General features: G+C 41.5%; 1 protein-coding gene across 1 annotated transcript in view; it reads left to right on the forward strand.

Moving 5' to 3' along the window:
• The window catches only part of PSMD1 (proteasome 26S subunit, non-ATPase 1), a 69,877-nt gene extending 48,252 nt beyond the window's left edge, over positions 1 to 21,625 (forward strand). The window contains exons 19-25 of the mRNA XM_061452262.1: positions 5,504 to 5,606; positions 10,852 to 11,021; positions 12,708 to 12,800; positions 14,403 to 14,495; positions 17,860 to 18,006; positions 20,432 to 20,586; positions 21,418 to 21,625. Coding sequence (XP_061308246.1) covers positions 5,504 to 5,606; positions 10,852 to 11,021; positions 12,708 to 12,800; positions 14,403 to 14,495; positions 17,860 to 18,006; positions 20,432 to 20,578 — 753 coding nt within the window. The 3' untranslated portion in view covers positions 20,579 to 20,586; positions 21,418 to 21,625. The remainder of the gene's footprint in view (positions 1 to 5,503; positions 5,607 to 10,851; positions 11,022 to 12,707; positions 12,801 to 14,402; positions 14,496 to 17,859; positions 18,007 to 20,431; positions 20,587 to 21,417) is intronic.

Here is a 21,625-nt window from a genome sequence, read left to right on the forward strand (position 1 = left end):
TTTTCAGGAATAAAATAGCTTCAGAGTTTTGAGAGCTGAGTGTTGTGGTGCTGAAATGCCATCAATAAACAGAGATTAAAGAATCTAAGTAATTTGGTTTAAAATAAAGCATTTTTGTTGTGAGAGAATGTAGATGTATGCCTTTGAATCACCTTTGCTGTGATTTCCTTTGTATTCATCTTCCTCTTTGTGGTAGTATTCACTTTTTATTTCACAAAACAGTTTAAAGAGTTTCAGTTAAGAATTTTAAGAACTGTCATTGTATGGAGGTCCCTTGAATTTGCAAGTTGCATAAGTGTCAAAAGAGGCAGCATATCTTGTGTAAAGCTGATTTGGACTCTTTGGAGTGGAAACGCAATTCCTCCATGTGCAGCCAGCTTGATTTTTCCTGACCTCCTGATACATTTAAGAGCCATAATAGTGCAGGATCCAGAACAATAACAAGTTTATTTTGTGAAATGGAATCCTAAATTACAGATGTGATGAGGTCACTGTAACAAAAATCAGTGACAACTGCATTATGTATTTGTGACCTGCAGAGCAATTAAGACAGCAATTTTGGAGACAAATTACATGTCTGACATCTTGAATTTAATTTACTTTTTCCTGGTTTTCTGTTAGGATAGTCATCGGCAAAATGAGAAGATAATAAGCAGGGTCAAGGCTTTTCCTCCATCCTCTTTGATCATCTTGGCCTACTATCTTTAAGATGTAAAGAAACCAGAACCAGATTGCCTTTTTTTTTTTTTTTTGCTTTCATTTAAATACTAGGTTTTGCTAGGATGCAAGAATGATTTTTTGTTATGTTCTAGTAGCACCTTCACTACTCTTTCAAGAGAGCAAACGGATGCAGAATAACTTCAACTTTTGAAGAAGATAGGCAGAACGTACAAGCAGTTTAAAACCTGTTTTATTAATAACAGATTCCTAAATACACTTGTTCTTAAGAACTTGCATTTGCAGAAACCACATTGGACACATCACCAGTCCCTGTTTTCCCTAGCTGTTTACTAGGTCTTCACAATATCATGGGCTTCATGTGCATGAATGTTGACTGGTGGAGAGAGAAGTGCTAAATAACCTGATAAATGACAGCCCCTCAGGTTTGTGGTAGGAAATGGTGTTGAACCATTCTCACATCTTAAAGCCTGTGTTGTTTCCTCAGTGTTTCCAAGGTTGCACATTTGGCTTCATTTGAAAACAGTGGTGTATTGTTTTGGCCAGCGCTGATTACCAGAATGGTGTGTGTGTATTGTTAGTAAAAACAAAATGAGTCACTGCCTACGTTTTAATGTTCCTCCTGGAAGTCACCGAAATAAATTTCTTCGTAGCATTTCCAAATGCTATAAAATTTTTAAAGTGCTTGAAGATTTCAAGGGAGAAACAGAGTTTGTGGATTTCATAACTTACTAAATAAACTTCATTCAGTAGTTTGAGATGTGCTTGTTGCTGTGGTCTGAAGGAAAAATAATAGCAGATTAAAGGGCTGTGCGAGACAAACTCAGGCAGATTTTGCTTCAACAGTTTAAGAAATTACAGTCTGTTGACATCTTGCTCCTTTCTGTAGGAGGTGAGTGCCCCAACAGCAAAGGCAGAACTGAGCTTTTGTCTCTACTGCTCTTGCTTTCTCCAAAGAAATGGAGCAGTGACTCCATGTGAGGATGAACCACTGCAGCTAGAGCTGCCAAAGCAGACTTTCCCCAACAGCAAAGAAGTTTTTCAGCTGGGATCTGATCCGGTCAAAAATACCATCCCTGTGAAACATTTGCTTTATAGGAACAGCCTGAATAAACCTGCAGGTCTGCTGTGCATTCGAGTGTTGAGGCAGTCTTTCAATCTGGGTTTGCCTGGTCTGTAAGTCCAGGAGGGGTAGTCTCCCACCCTTTCGTAGAACTATTGCTTCCACTGGTGTTCCTGGTGGACTTGTTGCCCAGATGTTTTATTCATCTGCTCTGGACTAATGTACATATGAGTAAGAGCTGTGGAAGGCATATTAGGAAAGGGTACTCACAGGGGCAGCATACCATGACCAGGGGAGGTAGATGACTTCCTCTGCTAGACCTACCTTGCCATTCCTGAGCAAGGCGTTTCTGCCCTCTGTTTCCAGGTGCTGCTCTACCAGATTTTAGATGGCAGAGTGAATATTTGCAGTTCTGCTGAATGTCTTCTTGCTTCACCCAGCAAGAACTCTGAAGATTTGATTACAGTGTAAATTACAGATTACTGTCCACTAAACGAGCTTTGTAACATCTCTGTTTTTGTAAATATTACAAATCGAGAAGCTGAGCCCAGAGTCACAAGAGTGATGTGATGTAAACAGAAGCACTGGAACTGTACTGCTCAGCTCACCCAGAGTTTTACATGTTGTTTTAGTGTCTCTGTGTCTGTCACAAATAATATCTGAAGGCTTTGGTTTACCTACTCTGCATGTGGTTGCCCTTGATACTGGATGAGGCCCTGTTCCAGGCTGCAAATGCAAACGAAGGTATTTTTGCAATGTACATGAGGTCAGGCGTAAGAAACAAACTATTTATATTAAATGTGTAAACTTCAGAGTAAACTTTTATAAATAAAAATCAGGAGAGCGTGAAAAAGCATAAATGGAGTGAAGCAAGAGCAGAGTGTGGTCAGTATATCCAGAATAAACCCTTTATTGTGCATGCAGTATCTCCCTTCCACACATTTGTCTGTGGCTGCCCTGAAAATGTACATTGCTCCTTTGTCTTAGCTTTAATAAATGCAAAGAGATTTTAAGTCAGCTCCTTCTGGGGACATGAACTAGTAACTAAGGTATTTTTAAAGCAGAGGGAAACTGGTGAACAGAGAACCATTGTTAGCACACAAATTGTTGGACTTAGCCTGAAAAATGGAAGCAAAAAAATGGAAATGGTTTTAATGAATGTCTTGTACTGTACTGGAGAAGCGTTGTTTTATAGAATCATAGAATAGTTAGGGTTGGAAAGGACCTTAAGATCATCAAGTTCCAACCCCTCTGCCATGGGCAGGGGCACCTCACACTAAACCAAATCACCCAAGGCTTCGTCCAACCTGGTCTTGAACACCGCCAGGGATGGAGCATTCACAACCTCCCTGGGCAACCCGTTCCAGTGCCTCACCACCCTAACAGGAAAGAATTTCCTCCTTATCGTTAAGCTTTGCTGCTCCTGTTTAAAAGTGGCTGACTGCTGTGGTGCTTCATGGTTGTGAGACTGTCCATTTGTGTGAAACAAAGTAATTTTAATACAGTCATGTTTAGCAGTTCATGATATATGAATGTTAGTGCCTTCTGCTGTTACAGACTGATTTAAATTTCATCAGGTTAGATGCCATAGGGGCTGAATGAGTTGAGGTAACACTACCGCTGGGTTATAGTAGTTGAAAGAGTGAAGGCAGGAAAGTTATTAACTGGAGAGTATTTGTTCTTTTAAGACTGGTTATGTTTTAGACAGTGTGGTGAGTTAACAAGAATTGAGAACTGTTTTGCAGAAAATATGCAGTTTTCATCTGAACTGTTCACTAAGTATGTAGAACAGCCAAGCAGCTGGTAGGTTGGGGTTGGAGAGGCAACCTTTATTTTCTTTCCATCCCAGACATTGGACATAATCTCTCAAAGGTATGGTCTCAACTTCAGACTGCCTCTGGTCAAAAAATTCACACATAAAATGTGGTGAAATTTATTGCTAGCATTACTTCAGCTGCAGGATTACCTCATGGCTCTAATGTGCTTTTACTTGGGAACTTGATCTCATGCTTTGCTGAGAAACCTCTGCAGCCTAATTTATGCTCTCAGTCAGATCTTCTGTTTTGATCTTTTTTTTGTTGTTGTTGTTGTTGATGACCTTGATGAATTCTAGTGTAACAAAATGTTATTCCCAGCACAGTTCACATGCATTGCCTCGGTTGTATAAAAGTGTTTTTCGTGGGTGCAGAAACTCTTTCTCTAAGTAGTTTGAGATTCCCAGTGCCACATGTGCTGGACTGATGCTTGAAGGCTGCTTCTGGTGCTCAGTGCTGCTCAACCTTAGCACAGCTCTGGAGCTTGTGGTGTCCTGCATGGAGGGGTACCACCTCTTTGCCAGGTTCTGTTATCAGCCAGAAGGACCTCCCAGGTATTGTAGTTTCAATGTTTAAGCCTCCCTTCACTGGGAGCATCAGAGGCTGTGCAGGAGGACATTCCTAATGGTAGTGTTGGAGCTTGGCCCCTTTGCCTATAGCAGACACCAAGCATGTTTCACAGCTGAAAAGTAGCACCTTTCTTTAGACACTTGTCACTGAGCAAATATCGCTGGTGTCCCTGGAGAGGCACATGCTCTTTGGATGTGAAAAGTGGCTAGGGGGTTGTGTGGTGGTAGAGTTTTATACTTGGAAACTTTTAACTACATTTTCAGTACTAGGAACTGCCCTATGTCTGGCCCTACTGCCTTAAGCTAGAAATTTGTCCTCTCATCTGTGGCTGCAAGTGTTGGAAGAGGACTTGGAATACCAGCATCAAAGTAGACTAGTAGTGGGGAGAACCTTGTTCAAGCCTTTTTGGAAGATGTCCTTTACTTTTGAGCATGTCAAGTGAAGGCTTGGTATTAAAACAGAAAAAAAGAGAACAGAAAGTCAAGTGGTATTTCAATTAAAATTAATTTAGGGAAGAGGTATAAAGATTCTTTCAGACGTGCTGTGAATGTCATGCAGCTTCCCATGTTTTGGCTGATCGGGATTTTCTGGTCTGATTTTTCATCTGTAGAAGTTAATTGAGCTGTATTATTGCTTCACAGTATATATTAAGAGAATAAGTTATTAATTTGAGATAAAGCCTTAGATATTGCTGCATGTGATACTGTTCTGTCTCCTCAACACTTAGTGAACCAGTGAAAGATGAAGCTGTGATAATAGTATGAGCAAAGATTTAGCAGTTTCCCTTACTATTGTGTACTTAAGATATTGTGGTGAACATACCAAGGCATAAGCTGTTAATTTATTAAATATTTTCATTAATGATTTTCATTTAAAAGTAACACAGTTTGCTGATGACTCACCACAGGGGCATTATCAATACAGCAGAAATATTGTACAGGAAAAATGGAATACATTTGAGATTTTCAGCAGTAAGAATTGAAGGAAATTGAATACAGTTGCAATGTCAAGCACTTAAGAACATGTAGTAGTTCTTGCTATAAACTTATCTGTTCGTCTTCCAGTGGTACTCCAGAAGTTCTCAGGCTATTCCTATAAGGCATATAAAATTTGGATATGCATGTTCATCCTGACAGTTTTAAAATTGCTGGGTATCTTCAAATGGGGAAAACAACTTAATGATGTGTTATTATCAATTAAAATAAATTATAAAATAATTAATTATTAGTGGGATGACTTGTAACACTAGTGACTAAAGCTGTTGGAAAAAAAAATGTCATTCTAGGATGCAGAAATCTAGGATGCCTCTGCTAAAGACAGAATATTTGACCCATGCAGTCAGTTTTATAATCTTTATTTTTTTCTCATTTTTACCCAGGTCAGCCAATTCAGACAACTCTATTCCAAAGTGATCAATGATAAGCATGATGATGTTATGGCAAAATTCGGAGCAATCTTGGCACAAGGCATTTTGGATGCAGGTAATTCCCCAAACATTTAAAGCAGTCAAAGTTTCTTAAACTTATTTGGCTACAATAGCTGTAATTGCAAATTTCATTTGAGAGATGAAGTGCTGGATTTATGCCTGTCGTGTAACAGCAGAAGACAGCTCAAATGTTAAGTCATTTAGCTAATTAAATAAACCCTATTTTATAGTTTCAGCTTGTATCAGTGTGCTTCTTTTAGGAGAGACTTAACCCAGTCATGGGGGCAGAATTCATGTCCATAAGTCTGGACAAGTATGATCTTTTTGCTCTAAGTTTGTTGTAACCCTGAAGATGGATATATACTTTGATAGGTTGCTCCTTTATTTTTCTAAGTAAGCACCTGCTCCAGAAATTTGGAAACCTTGTGGTATCCAGTACTCATATTTTGCTTTTTCTGTTAAAACTTGATATAGCCATTTTTTTTAAATATATATGTACGTATTAAATATGTTTTTAATAACTAGGTTTTGCCTCTTTCCTGATTGAGAGGTGTTGCACAAAGAGGGAAGCATAGTTAACTGCCTCTGTTACTTCAGAAGACCCAGTTAGCTTCACAGACTGCTACCTTCTTCTAGGGAGGAAACATCAATTTCATGACTAAATGTTGAGCAAGGGATAGGATTCTCTAAAGGCATTAGCATTTCACAAGGACTGAATTGCAGGACCTATCGAGGAATGTTTCTTTAAGCAAAGAGGACAGGCAGTTTTGCTTTGAATTTTTCTTCCTGATAGAGTCAAGACTTGTGCAGTGCTGTGCCTGTGAATAGCACCCACTTTCTAGGATTCCAAATGCAGTTTTTCCCTTCTGGTGTCTCGTGCTCTGGCCTTTTCTTGCCATGCATCTCCTTATTCCTTGTGGTAGAGAGAAACAAGCTGATTTTGCCTGTATTCTTAAGACCAAGGTTAGTCATGAAGGTGCATAAGCAAAGTTGTCTCAATATGTTTGTCTCTGTGCACGGCTTAAGCACAGCACCATGCATTGTGGTTACACAGTGTCTGTATGAAATTACTACATCTCCAAGCCATACAGCACGGAAGCATGCTTAAAAATCTTTCTTCCTGGTGGCCATGTGTCAGTCAGGCTGCTCTGGGCCCTGCGACTAGGGCTACTTAGAGAAGAAATCAATAGGAACCTCCTTTTTTGTCTTTCTTGCCTGTCAGGTACCTCTCCTGGAGCTCAGACTGAGCAATATTCTTGGCACAAGACTGTTAGAATAAATTAAAAATTAACTTTAGAATAAATAAATAGTAGAATTTTGGTCATGCCGATACTCATACTGTGTTGCTGGGAAACCAGAGCCCAGCTGGCTTAGACTTTTTCTCTCAGCAGTACAGACCTGCTTCAAATTCCAACCTTTAAGATTAAATCATAAAAATGCAGCTAAAACCTTATTTGCTTCCTGTGTCACTCATGTATTATACGATGACTTGGAAACCAGAAACATTCAGTTTTAATAAACTACATGTGAATTTGTGCCAACTTTAACCTCTTTATTTCTTGCTGAGTTGCTAAGGGAAGGCTGCAAACACCCTTTCTTAACCTATTGCCACTTTCATTAGAGCCTCCTGAAATAATAAATTCTCCTTATCTCTCCCATACAAGTGCTTATCTGAAACAATGAGCTATAGAATTTAATTATCACTACGAGGAAGAAAAGGTTCTTTGTGTCATCTGCCATAGTTGGGGCAACTGAGTTTAGGTTGTTTGTTTTTCTTGGGTTGTTTTTTTTGTTGTTTTTTGTGGGGAGAAAGGAGAGAAGTCTTAATTCTTTTCCAGTGACAGGCTTTGATTAAAAGTTCAAGATTTCCAGTGCACAACTGGGAAATGATGCACAGGAGGTGGGTTATTTTTCTCGGACAATGAGGCAGTCATTAGACCAGTGGTTTTCATAGTGGGGCAGGGTACCTTGGGAACACTGAAGTAGAAACGAAGAATTTGGTTATTGTCTAATTGTTAGGCTCCAACAGCTACATTTTTGCTTCTTTAAGAAAATAAGAAAAATGTAGACACTCTAAATTTAACTTAAGGGGGTTTTCTGTTTTTTGTTTTTCCCCTCCAAAAATCTGGACTTTTATAATGATCCCCTTTGTGTACAAACATGCTCTTTTGTTCCAAGCTGATGAATCCCTATCTGTTCTTTGCAAAATCATTATGCTTTATTTTCTGGACTATGTATTTGTAAATGTAAGCTATAGAAAGGATATACTCTTCTTAAATACATATCAGCATTTTACCTGCTTGAAAAATTTATTGCCCTCTGGACTCTAGGTATCTTCTCTAGTTCTTAATGCCAGATTTCTCAATCAGTGAGAAAAAAGAAGGAGTGACAATCATTACACAAATACCTATGTAGTATATGTGGAAAATCTTTTCTTCATGTTTAGGAAAGGTTTGGGTGGTTTCAGCAGTGCAATGGCTTGTGAACAGAGTGTGGCATTGGGCAGTGCAGACTGAAGCCAGAGAAGGTGTAGACAACCCGATGGTGAATGTACTTGATTTTCCACAGTTTGGAGATATTTTTAATGAGTGATGAAAAACAAAGTGTCATCCAAATTACAGAGGAAAGAGTTTCCTGTCTCCTCATTGCTGTCTCTCCATATATGCATCTTGTTATATTTTGGATGTTAAAAACTTTATTACAAAATATAAACTGACGCATAAGGTCTGCTCTCCCACGTGTTGAATTTGGTTTTAATTTCCTACCTTTCATCTGCCTTCCCTTGTTCATGAGCTGTTCTTGTAAAGTTGGGTCTAAGTCTCTGGTAGTTAGGAAGAAACCCCATTATCCCATGCTCATGTTTTTGTCCGTTAGATTAGAGCTACCTTGTGTTTCATTGCCTATATGAATCAGCTTGCTGGTGCATGCTGCAATCAACTCTGCCAGTGTTTTAATGGCTGGTCCTGTGAGATTTTGACTTCTTGGTGTGCTGCTAATAGTCCCGGTTGTCTTCGTTCACTAAATAGATGAAATGGATTGTGTTCACTGATAGAGAAAGGAAGGGTATGATACTGTTTGAAAATGGGATGCTGCCTGGCAAGGTTTGGAAACTAATTTCCAAAGTCCACAAAGTCACATATTAATGGCTGTCGTGCTGCTGTGCTGTCTGGGCTACGCTGCCAGAGTATTACCAAGTGCCACCACGACTATGTAAAAAGTGAGTTCATCAAAGTATATAAATCATCTTTGATGAGCTCACTTTTCATCAGTGGGGATGAGTACAGTCTGCTTACTGTACTCCCCCTCTTGTTAACTGACATTAAACTTGAGCCAGCAAATCTTCATAGGCTTTAGAACAGCCACTTTAATTCATCAGACCTTGCCATAGTTGCAATGTAAATTCTGGGAGATGAACTTTGTAGTATTACCCTGAAAATTTTTCTTGGTTTTTAGAATTTTTTTTACAGGCATCATGTCACAGCTTTCATCCATCTGGGCAAAAGCCTGGAATGTGGTCCCTTCCAGGCTGTCAGGGCGGCTACTTAATTGTGAAGATAAATCGCAGTTGTGCAATATCATATCTCCCCACCTTTCCTGCTCCCTGCAAAACCCAGTGAGAGAGGGTGGGCTGTGTGGATGTAAAACAGCAGAAAGAAGTAGCATGACAGCATCTTTTGAATATGAAATCTGTTACTCATCCAGGAAATGCCAGAGATTGGATAATATAATTCTGAAGGTTAACATAAATTCTGAAAATAAAAGTCCAAAAGTTTGATAAAATCTAGTTAAGCTGCTTGTGCAACATTCACTGGTCTACTTGATCCGCAGTATCTGCAGATTACTGACCTGGCCCATATACAGCAATGCAGTGAAGAAAAGTTCAGGGTAAAGATGGGGGAGAAGACCAGTAATTTGAGTGCAGAGTGTTTGATATGTTCATGTTAAAGGATAGCACAAGACCTCAGTCAGTCTCTCCTTAATGCTGTGGCAAAGTCAAGTATAAGGGCAAGACATTGTTATGAGAGAAAATAATGAGAAGCAGAGTAGACCTAACAGTAGTAAGAGATGAGACCTATCATTGTCTTTCTTCAAAGAGGTGGTGGGAAGGAGTTATTTAGTCAAACAGCAGATCTATTGCTACCACAAAAGGAAAAGCAAGGAGGTAGTATGTATGCAGAGTATCCTACAGGAGAGCATCAAAATCTTCCATCTTCCATTGATTCTCCTGGGACTAACACTGCCAGATACCCAAGATGAGATTACTGCTTCATTCAGGGCTTTCATTAGTTTTGGCAGCAAAAATTAATTTTGCTTGTCTTTAAAAATCAGCTCCATTGCTGCCTGGCACTGTCGAGGTAGATAGCTGTGTGAGGCCTGGCAGTGTTACTCCAGCTTGGGATTTTCAGCTGCAAAATGCCCTGACTTTGTAAGGAGTGTTTGTATTTTAACAAAGTTAACCTCCCTATGCCTGCATACTCCCTGTGCAGTAACAGACTTGCCTGGTGCTCTCTGCAACCCAAGTCACTGTGTTCATCAGAAGACTGAAGATCATATTAACACTTTCTCCCTCTGTCTGCAAACTTGATCTTTCAGTTTGCTTTCTAGCTGGATGTTTCTGCACTACATCAACGTATGGAGCTGTTCTGGTCTCTGCTTTGAAAGTACAAAGCTAGGACTTGGTTGTCTGGCAGAGATGTAATTTTGCTGCAAAGACTGCAGGAGCTTGTCTCTGCTGCTTAGATTGATAACCTGTAGAAGCAACTTCTGAAGCTGCTGCTGTTTACATTTTTTTCTAGTGAGATGGTGTAGGATAAAAACCTAGGCATATTTCTTCTGAATAACTGACAGTTCAGGGAGGCAGCCACAGAAAGAAAAGTTTCTGTATGCACTGCTTTATATGCACTATTTTCCTTGTGAGTCTTGTCTTGAGGATCATCTATATGCTATGTTTTAAAACTGCTTACAGCAAAGGTTTGCCTTTTTCTTCCTCTCTCCCTGCCTTTTTCATTGTAATTCTGTTTAACCTGTATCCTGGCAAAATAAGTGTGCGCAGGCTGTATTGATTGTGTTTAGGTCATACCTATCAGATAGAGCTGCCCACCTGTTTTGCTCTGTAAGCTGAAATCATGGTGATGGCAGGAGGTGTGTTCCAGAGGACAAAGCTGACAGCACTGTGGCCTGGCTTGCGCACTGTGAGCAGCCCCTTCACAGCAGCTGTTTTAGAGATGCATTGCTCAGGTGTCTTTGTGGAGTACCCAGGAATGCATTCATTAACCTCCTTCATTTATGATTCTTTACAGGGGGCCATAACGTAACTATTTCACTGCAGTCAAGGACAGGCCATACTCACATGCCTTCTGTGGTAGGGGTTCTGGTCTTCACCCAGTTCTGGTTCTGGTTCCCCCTGTCACACTTCTTGTCACTGGCTTTCACCCCAACCTGTGTCATTGGCCTTAACAAGGATCTTAAGGTATGTAACAAGCAGAGAGGAGAAAAGGTGCTGATAGCTGCTTGGAAGATTCGAGTGGTCTCAGAGGGGTGTGCATGGATTTGTTAGTTTTCTTTGCATGTTTCCAGCTTGTTTGTGTCAGAAGAGGCTCTAACTGGAAGAAGTCTGAAAAGCAGGTTTAAATTGGAGAGCTGGTGGTGGGAATAGGGACAAGAAAAATGTAGAGAGTAGACTTTGACCTCTTTATTTCAAAGTAGCTTACGAAGAAAGGAACTCTAGTCAGCCTATGTGGGCAGAGACCACCTCATCATCACTCCAGAAAGGTCAAGGTTATTTAAATAAATAATAGCATGTTGCCCCGCTGCCCTCCCACATAAATTATGTTATATTCTCCCCTAGGAAAGCTAGCAGTGGGAAACCAGGATTTGTTTGGATTCCTTGGAGAATAAATACTAAACCAAGCAGACATTGGTACTGCACTTTTCTTATGCATCTGCTTTTCCAGCTGATGAGCTGTGTTGTGGCTGCTGCAAGCTGTGTACCATCCAGGGTCTTCTGTGCTGAAGAGCTGAGCTAGCAACTTCCACAAAAAAAACTTGTGAATGTGGCAGCACAGGGGTGTGCAGCACCCTCCTGTCATTGCTGCAGCCTTATTCTGTGATGCACAGAGCATGTATAGGGCTGGGCTGCTCTCAGAGTCCCTCTGTGGGACTGGGCAAGCATACTGGCTTGCAGCCCCTGGACCAAAACCTCAGAGTTCTAGGCTGATCTTCTTCAGCTGTCTCAGGCTGAGCATGAAGTCAAATTACACACCACTCTCAGTTCTTGCTGTTTAAAGAGAGAGGGCTGTTTTTTCTTTCCACTCTCTGTCCTGAATACTTCCCTGTGTTTGCATTGCTGCACCTCCTCAGTGGTAACAGGCTCAGCACCTTTTTAGCTGTTAAGCTGAACTGCCATTTTGACTCCCTCTCCCCATTCCTTAGAGTTTCCAGGGAGCCCAAATGGCTATAGGTCAAGTGATGTTCTAGAACTTTGCTTGCACATTAAAGCCAGTTACAAGGCTGGATGTACGTTATGGGCTGCACCACACCCACCTTGCTTCCTCAGAGCAGCCCCTGTTCTGTTGCTTCTTGATGTTTTGCAAAGGAAGAGATTTGAGATACTGCAGAAATTAATCCAGTTTAAGAATTTGGATTGGCTCTCAGAAGATGCTTATGTAAATAGTCGAGAGTATAAGAATATGTGACATTGGTAACCCACCCCCAAAACATACTGTCCTTTTGCAAGAGGTAAATGTTAGGCAATGATTGGTTTGCTCTAGCGTGCACTGAGAAAGCAGGTCTTAGATGTTAAACTAATTTTGTGTTCATACAAGCAGGCACAGCAATAACATTAAAACCACAAAATCTTTGAAACAGTGAAAACAAGGCATGGTGTGAATAGAGTGGAGAAGCGTGTATGGAGAAGGCTAGGAGAGCTTGCCAGAGTCGAATTATAGAATAATTAAATAACATTGTTCTAGGTGAACTGTTGCCACTGATAACAGTTACTCAGCTTCCGGAGGGGTAGAAGGGGAAGCTTGTATTCTTTAGAGGATCTGTGTTTGTCTCTGCTCGAAGGAAAATGAAGCTAAAGTAATTATTCTGCTGTAGATTATTTTTCCCTGCTTTTCTTGTCTCTAATAATGTTTTTAACTGTTTGTCTTAGATGCCAAAAGTCCAGTACAAGTCCAACTGTAAGCCGTCCACATTTGCATATCCCCCACCTCTTGAGGTACCAAAGGAAAAGGAGAAAGAAAAGGTATGTGGGCTAGCTTTCTGTGTGGTAAAGACTCCTTCTCTCCTAGTATAAACATTGACTTTAGTGGCACTAACAGGGAATCTAAAGAGCGAAAGAAGAATTGGCAGGCACTGTTGTCTCTGAAAGAGAATTCTAGCTATTTTTTCCTGCTGTGCCTGGGACTGTTGCTGATCATGGCATACAAGTACTTTGCTACTCAGTTGCTGAGACCTCCCTTGTCTCCAGTGGTCAAGCCAGAAGTACTGATTAAAAAAAAAAAACAAAACAAAACTGCTTTCCATGCCCTACTGATTTGTATGTGTGTATCATCTTTGCACAGCGCCTAGCACAGCAGGGTTCTTGTTGATGAGTTGGGCTCCAAAGTGCTACTGTAGTACAAACATCAAGAATATTAGGTGTGACACTTCTCAAATAGTCCCAGATGGAAGGGCAGAAGTGTACCTGGTCTTGGGGGAGTGGGCCCATGCACTAGAATAGTAGCTGTCAGGACCATGGACTGCAAAACGGTGAACATGGAACTGAGAATAGGTATTGAAAAAGAAGAGATGGGACCTGTAGGGTAACAAGCAGGACAATAGCGGAAGCAATTTGTCTCCTGGCGCAGGATGGTAAAAGCTACTGAGCAGGCCACAGCAGCAGGCAGAGCAGCCCTTAGGGAGCAATTGCAGCAGTGGAGACCTAAGGTATGTCATACTGATGGATGACATTGTGTGAGAACTGTAAAGCATTTTGCTGGAATTGAATGCTGGGCAGGACAGAGCCACCAAGAAATGAACTCTGATGAAAGGCAAACCTCACTGCTCTGATAAAGCAAAAGCTGTTTTCTGACCTTTAAAATAGGCTGGGAATTTGACAAATCCTTTCTCTTTTAAACTTTCCTGACCACAATGAAAATGTGTGAAGAGCCCTCAGCCTAAAAAGCTTTACCAGCAACGTGGCTAGTGTGGTTGCTTCCTGTCTCTCTCAGGAAGTTACTGCCTTACAGAGACAGTTACTGTGGATAGAGAGATGTGCTCACTGGAAGGGAGACAAGCTGAATTATTGTATTTGAGTATTGCTTCTGAGTACTTTCTGACTCAGGAGTCCCAAAGCCTCCTGAGGGCTCCTCCATAGGACATTATGCATATCCACTTCTTTAGATCAGTGAGAAACAAAGCTGTCTGATTAGGACACTGGAACAGCTTTAGGTAATTTCTAAAGAGTATTATATACATGTTTCGTTATATTGGAGACCCCAGCAATAGGTTTTCCTGTAATAAAAATTCAGTTTGCTGCTCTGTTAAATATATGTCTCATATAGACACCAAAACCGGCAGTGATTATTCTCAAAATTAAGTTGTTCTCTTTCCTATGTGGCTGCAGCCTGTCTGCATTCATGTCAGTTTGGTTTTTTTTCTCCCGTATGTGCCATTTATTTGTTTCGGTGTATTTGTCCTTTAAGAAGAGCAGTGGATAAGAAGTGGAATTGGTCTCACTGACACCTGTACTAACCTAACAGAACTAACCTAACATTGATCTCATTTTGTTCCCCTGTTTGGGAAGCTGAAGCACAGGGCATGGTGTTGCAGTTATGCTGAATACCTCTTCTGTTGAAATATCCAGGTTTCCACTGCTGTGCTGTCCATCACTGCAAAAGCCAAGAAGAAGGAAAAGGAGAAGGAGAAAGAGAAGAAGGAAGAGGAGAAGATGGAAGTGGTGAGTGCAAACACTGAAATTTAAATGTATCCTTATAAATTTGGAAGGTGTGTCATGAAAGCTGGCACCCCCCTCCACCTGTGTTAGTTCTGAGCAAAGCATTAACTTGCTTTTCAGTGTACTGCATACACAGGTTAGCATCTTTCCATTGTGTGTGTGCACTGTTAAAAGCAAGAGGTGGTATTATTTCTGAGAAATAAATCTTCCTCAGTATTGTTAAGTAACTGAATTCCTTAAAGGCAGAAGCTTATTTTGACAAATTTATGTGCCTTTAACTGCATGAACCTTTTGTGCTTTATTTCATTGCCAACTGTTTGTAGACCAAAGGAATTTTATCTTTTATCCATGTACTTTTGTTATTAATGTGGAAAAAGACTTAAGAATTTTATGTCCTTGGGACTCAGTGTTGTAGCAGTTGCTTGGTGATGTCTAAGTCAGTTGAGAGCACTGAAGAGTTTTAAACTTTCTGTTTTTCACATGCTTAACTCCCTGTTCTGAAATGCCTTTTTTGGCAGCAATCTCTTACGTGTTTTGCTCATCTATCAAAATGTCAAACATCTATTCACACCCAGCTCAGAACCAGCTGAGCTTGGAGCACAGAGTCCATATGCTGCTCAGTAGTTATGGTGATTGCTTCAGTTCTCTGATGATTTCTTTCAGCTCATAGACCTGACACTAGAACTTGTCATCCTCATCTATCAGTAATGTGTCATCCTGCAGCAAGCTGAGGGATAGAGAAATGGCTGGCTAATGAATTCTTGGTGGTTGCTGTAATTTGGAAAACATATGGCAGCTTAAATTCTTGCTGTACCCTAACAAAGGACCCTTCCTTTTGTGCTCTTGAAACAGATGCAAATATGCCAAGAATAATTGTAAGCTGAAAATGTGTTACAGAATCATAGAATTATTTAGGCTGGAAAAGACCTTTAAGATCAAGTCCAACCATTAACCTAGCACTGCCAAGTCCACCACTAAACCATGTCCCTCAGTGCATCTACACATCTTCTAAATACCTCCAGGGATGGTGACTGCACCACCCACCTGCACAGCCTGTTCCAGTGCTTGAGAACCCTTTTGGTGAAGGAATTTTTCCTCATATCCATTCTAAAACTCCCGTGGTTCAACTCAAGGCCATTTCCTCTTGTCCTATTTCTTGTTACTAGGGAGAAGAGACTGACTCTCATCTCACTGCAGCCTGCTCTCAGGTAGTTGTAGAGAGTGATAAGGTGTCTCCTGAGACTCCTTTTCTCCAGGCTTCACAGCCCCACTTTCCTCAGCTTTTCCTCATAAGACTTGTGCTCTAGGCCTGTCACCTGCTTTGTTGGCTGTCTCTGGATCTGCTCCAGCACCTCAATGTCTCTCCTGTAGTGAGGGGCGCAGAACCGAACGCAGTATCCGAGGTGCAGCCTCACCAGTGCCCAGTACAGGGGATGATCACTGTCCTGGCCCTGCTGGCCTCATTAGTTCTGTTACAGGCCAGGATGTCATTGGCCTTCTTGGCTGCCTGGGCATAAGCTGGCTCATGTTCAGCCACTCTGAACCAACACCCCCGGGTCCTTTTCCATTGAGCAGTTTTCCAGCCACTCTTGCCCAAGCCTGTAGCATTGCATGGGGTTGTGGTGGCCCAGATGCAGGACCCAGCACTTTGCCTGCTTGAACCTCATGCAGTTGGCCTTGGCCCATTGATCCAGCCTGTCCTGATCCCTCTGCAGAGCTTTCCTACCCTCCGCCTGATCAACGCTCCCAACCCAGTGTAGTGTCATCGATCCCCTCATCCAGATCAATACAGATATTAAACAGAAGTGGACCCAGTACTGAGCCCTTGGGAACACCACTGGTGACTGGCCACCAACTGGATTTAACTTCACTCTTTGGGCTTGGCTACCCAGATTTTATGCTGAGGATGGTACACCTGTCTAAGCCAGAAGCAGCCAGTGTCTCCAGTGGAAATGGTGTCAAAAGCTGTACCAAAGCTGATAAGCTCAGTAGAAACTTTTCTGATTCCACTTTAATGTCTATGTGAGAAAAGCAGAATGGTCAGAGAATTTTAGGCCTCTTTAATTTTAAAAAGAAATACACAAACAGTATGTAAAGGGAGTGTAGCATAAGATCAAAGGTGTATGTGTAAAATAACCTTCCTAGGCCTGCTAAGTGTGGCCATGTTGTAGGCACTGGACTTTATCCAGTTGGCTCCGAAAATGAATCATCTCATGCATGCAAGGTTGAACCTCTGGGTTTTTTTTCATTTTGCTCCTTTACCAAAGTTTCCTTGTCACCAAACACTTCCTTTCCTTTGAATTATTCTTGCAGCACTATATGCTAAGCAAAATGCACTGAACAGATGTATGTTTCTTCTAAAATTGCTACAACATACAGTTAAGTACAGGTGTTGAGAGGAAGCAATATATTACAAGATTCATGTGTTGTGTCTGTATCTGTACACTCCAGATGTCTGAAAAGTTTTATTGGTTGAATGGAGCAGAAAAATGAGGATAGTAAAAAGGGAGTGTGCTGCCACCTGCTGTGTTTGAGTTGAGAGTTTTGCCATTGTCCTAATGTTTTAGAAGTATAATTGCTTTCCTGTTTTTTCTCTTATGCCTGTTATATGACCAGTAATCCGTAGCTTCCAAGAGATCTGCACAGCAATGAGCAGTCACCGTGACAGAGAAAGTCCTGTCTGGTTTGCAGGACGTGTCATGCATGTAGTGGGGCTCGTGCTTATTTCCTATTGTTTGTTTCCATCTTTTCTGCAGCCTTTTTGTTTGCACTCAGATGTTCCTGAGCAAAGGAGAAAACACAATCCATGTTCTTAAGTACATGAAGGATGCTGTATTTCTTCCTTCTGAACTTTTCCCTCTAGCTGCTGAGTCATTTGTAAAGGAGGGGTTAACTGCAGTTCCTTAGGGGAGTCACTGAGCTCAGATCGTTTTGGTTGAGTTCCTGTCTGTACCAGTAATGTGAAATGTCAGTAATAGTTTCATAACTGCAAAAATACAAGGACCACTTTTAGCAATTTTCATGTGCTCAGTAACAATATTGGAGAATATTCAGTTGTGACCAAAAAGTGGTGAGCTTGCAGAAAAAGTATTAGAAAGGGAACCCAGAGATAAACTGTTCCACTGCCACCTCTTGCTGAACTTATTTCACCTGTAGTTGAGAGTGAGGCGTTGCCTGATGAGAGCACTTTGATCCATGCTGGCATTGCGTGTGCCAGTTGATAGATAGGTGTTAGCTTGCTCCTCAGCAGAACGGTTTCTCACCACAGTCTGGGATTTGCTGCCTGGTTTTCCTATACCCTCCTGAACTATGAAAGGGTTAGATATTACTGTTAAAATAATGTTGATGTTCTCCTCCCCCTTTGCAGGATGAGACAGAAAAGAAGGATGAAAAAGAAAAGAAAAAAGAGCCTGAACCCAACTTCCAGCTTCTGGACAACCCAGCGAGAGTCATGCCTGCTCAGCTCAAAGTTCTCACTATGACAGAGAGCTGCCGATACCAGCCTTTCAAACCAGTAAGTGTCATCTTCATAGTCCATGTGTTTGACAGTGTTCCCAGGGCTGGGCTTGTGCCAGGACTCAGAAGTTGTGCATGTCCGTGAGAGTGCCACTCTCAGCTGGTATCACTGTAATGTCTGACAGAGATTTTGCAACTGCACTGTTGTCATACCTGCTTTTTAGTGTCTCTCTCTCTCCAAAGGATCACATGCAGTTCTAGTTGTAGGAAAGCCAGAGCTGCTGCAGACTTTTCACCAGGCTAATGCTGCTTTATTTTAACTTCTTCTACATATGACATGCTGTGACATGGAAACCAATTGGACATACTTTGTATTAATGACATTGCTGGGGACATAAAGACTGAGCCGTGATTTTTACAATGGGGTGAGAAGTTGTACAGACGTATTGCCAAAGCAGTGAAATACATTACAACTTCTTCTGGGGCTATATTATCCTGCAGTGGGATTTATGGCTAAATGGAAGGGGTTTTCCAGTAAACAGATTTCATATTCAGTTAAGTCTCACCTTAGAAAGAGTGCCTTTATCTTTGCTTAACACACGAGAGATGGCATGTGGTTGTGAGGTGGATGATGGAAAAGATGTTTTTAGCATTAAGCCTAAGGGATAACTAACTTTTACATGAGATGCTCAAATATATTGCAAAGCTAACAAGCTTGCTCTTGACCTCAAAATCTCCTGAGTCAAATTCTTCTGGCCTTTATTTTTGTTCAAGAAATAACACCCTGGACTTTTTCCTTTTGCAAGATTATGCATGGGGAAAATGATGTTCAGAAGAAGTAATATTTTTTCCAGGAAAATAGTAATTGTTTTTAATAAATTGGTTTATTGGAGTAGTATCAGCACATTGGAATTCTCTGTGCATCATCCCCTTGAGCAAAGTTGTGGAAGGATATTTTAGCTTCTACCCTTGAAAAAGAGGAGGTGACCCAAGCAACATTTGGATTGGGAAGATCTGTTACGTGGTCCATTAATTGTCCACTCATGCAGCTGAAATATGGAGGTCACCTAGCTGTTTGCTTCAGTTTCAAAAGAAGTCAAGTCCTTGGTGAGGGGAGTGCAGTTTCCAGCCTTAAACTCCCATAAATAGGTTTTGAAGAGAACAGAACAGTGTGGGGTTTTGCTGGGATTAGGGTGTGTAACCAAGGAGGCTTTTGAAATGGAGTTGTTTCAGACCTTTGCTCTGCTTTGGGGAATGCCAGAGTAAAAGGCCTCTTTTAAATGCTGTTTATAGCCTGGAATCCTGCTGTAGTCAAAGCCCTGATTCCAGACAGGCATGACACAGCACTGCCTCTTTGCACCTTGTGTTTCAGTCCTGGAGACACAAATTTGGTTCAGCCTGCCAGGATGTTTGGTTGTGATCTTTGCAATTAATTTCCTTTTTTTTTTTTTTATGAGGTTCTGCTAAATAGGATTCCTTAGTTGGTGGAAGCTGGTGATCAGATTATGCTCTGTTTCAGATAGCCTCTTGGGAGGCAGCTACACATAGAGGCTTCACTAAGCTTTGTTGCCTTGAAAAGATGAGCCTTATAAAGCAATTATGGTTCGATTAGTTTACACGTGGAAAGCCTCAGACTGGAACTGGAGTGAAGCTGTGAATCCAGATGCCATTTTCTATTGAACTGAGACTTAGATAGTGGAAATACAAAAGGTGGCCTGGATAGACTCTGTGCCATCCCCTCACCAGGCAGGGATCCAGGTGAGTGTCAGATGCTTTGCTCTCTGAAACTCACTGATGCTGAGGTGTGTCATATGGGCTGCTGTCCCAGTTTTGGCTGGGACAGAGTTAATTTTCTTCCTACTAGCTGGTACAATGCTGTGTTTTGGCTTTAGTTTGAGAATTATGTTGATAACACACCAGTGTTTTAGTTGTTGCTAAGTAATGCTTACCCTGATGAAGGACTTTTCAGTCTCTCACGCTCTGCCAGTGAGGAGGGGCACAAGAAGTCGGGAGGAAGTAGAGACAGGACAGCTGACCTGCACTAGCCAAAGGGATATATCATACCATAGATCATCATATTTGGTATATAAACTGGGGAGAGTTGGCCAGAAGGGGCCAGCTACTGCTCAGGGACAAGCTGGGTATCAATCAGCGGGTGGTAAGTTACCGTGTATCACTGTTGTTTGTTGGTTTGGGTTTTTTGTTTTATCTATCTCTCTTTTTGTTGTTTCCCTTTTTTTATTATTAGTAGTATTATAACTTATTTTAATTTTTAAACTGTTCTTATCTCAACCCACAGGTTTTACCTATTTTCTAGTTCTCCCCATCTCACTGGGGGCAGGAGTAATTGAGCAAGCAGCTGCATGGTACTTAGTTGCCAGCTGGGCTTAAACCACAACACCAAGGATAAATGCTGTGGCCACAAACACTCCACCATGAGGTAGAGGCAAGCAGCGCTAATGCTCACTGTGTTTGTCTTGCAGCTTTCCATCGGAGGCATCATCATTCTGAAGGACACCAGTGAGGATATGGAGGAGCTGGTTGAACCTGTGGCAGCTCACGGTCCGAAGATTGAGGAAGAGGAGCAGGAACCTGAACCACCAGAACCCTTTGAGTACATTGATGATTAAGACCTGAGGTACAGTGTATTGTGCAGAGTCACCTTTATTAGTACCAATGAAGGAAAAGCCTCTTTGGATCAGCTAAAGCAATTACCAACACCTAGCACTCTCGTTTTAGCTCCTTGACAGCTTCTGCGCCAGGTTCAGAAATATGCTTTATCCTGATTTGAAGAGTTTGGCAGCAATAAAAGAGAAATCTACTCTTCTGGGTCATGCCTGACCTGGTTGTACTGGATCTGGTTTCTAATCTCGCAGGCCTGGCTGCTCTTGGGTAGAGCCTTGTCAGGCAGAGTTAGAGCCGTGCATGGGTTTACAGGCAGCAGTTGAGCTGGGAATAATCAGCTCATGAAAACGATCCCAGAGGGGCAAGTGGTTTATGTAACAAAGCTGTCATCTACTTGACCTCAGTGTGGCAGGATTGGTTGAAACTGAACTACTAGTCTCCTTTCTGGGGTTGTATTGTTTTCACAGCAGTTCTTAGAAGAATTTAAAGACACTCCAGTCATGGGCTCTGTGGTGCTCTCTAAACCTGACTCGTAGATCTGTTCCAGGCAGTGAATTGTGTGGTTCTCAGGTTCCTTGGCTAAAGTGCCTGAACTGGTGTGCAAGTTTCTCAGTGAGCGGCAGAAACCCAGTTGCTTTATTTCCAAATATGGGCTGGCATTTCCCAGTGCTCCCAAGAGCAGAGATTATGCACTTGAATTGGTGGATGAGCAGGAAAATAAACTTCTTGTTAAAATCTGTAAATGTTGCATCAGTGGCAGGCTTGGGTGAGTGTTTGGGGTCAACCACAAGAAGCCTTAGTTAAATACATTTGCTTTTCTGGTTTCTCTTCCCCCCTCCTCCAGGGTCATGGCCTCTAAAGAAGACACTATGCTTGATACCAGAAAGACAGACATGAAGACCTTCCTCTCAAGATCTGCTGTTCAGTGCATGCAGCCCCAATCTGTGCTGAGCTAAAACTGATAGTCTGTGTTTTATGGCTGAAGAACAGATATATGCTATTTAGTGTACTCTTTCACAAAACCTTGTTTTCAAATAAATATATTAAAAATT

Source organism: Pezoporus flaviventris, unplaced genomic scaffold (assembly GCF_033815535.1).
Source record: "Pezoporus flaviventris isolate CSIRO_AGI_PZ_B2104156 unplaced genomic scaffold, CSIRO_AGI_Pfla_v1 ptg000013l, whole genome shotgun sequence".
Taxonomy (NCBI): Eukaryota; Metazoa; Chordata; class Aves; order Psittaciformes; family Psittacidae; genus Pezoporus; species Pezoporus flaviventris.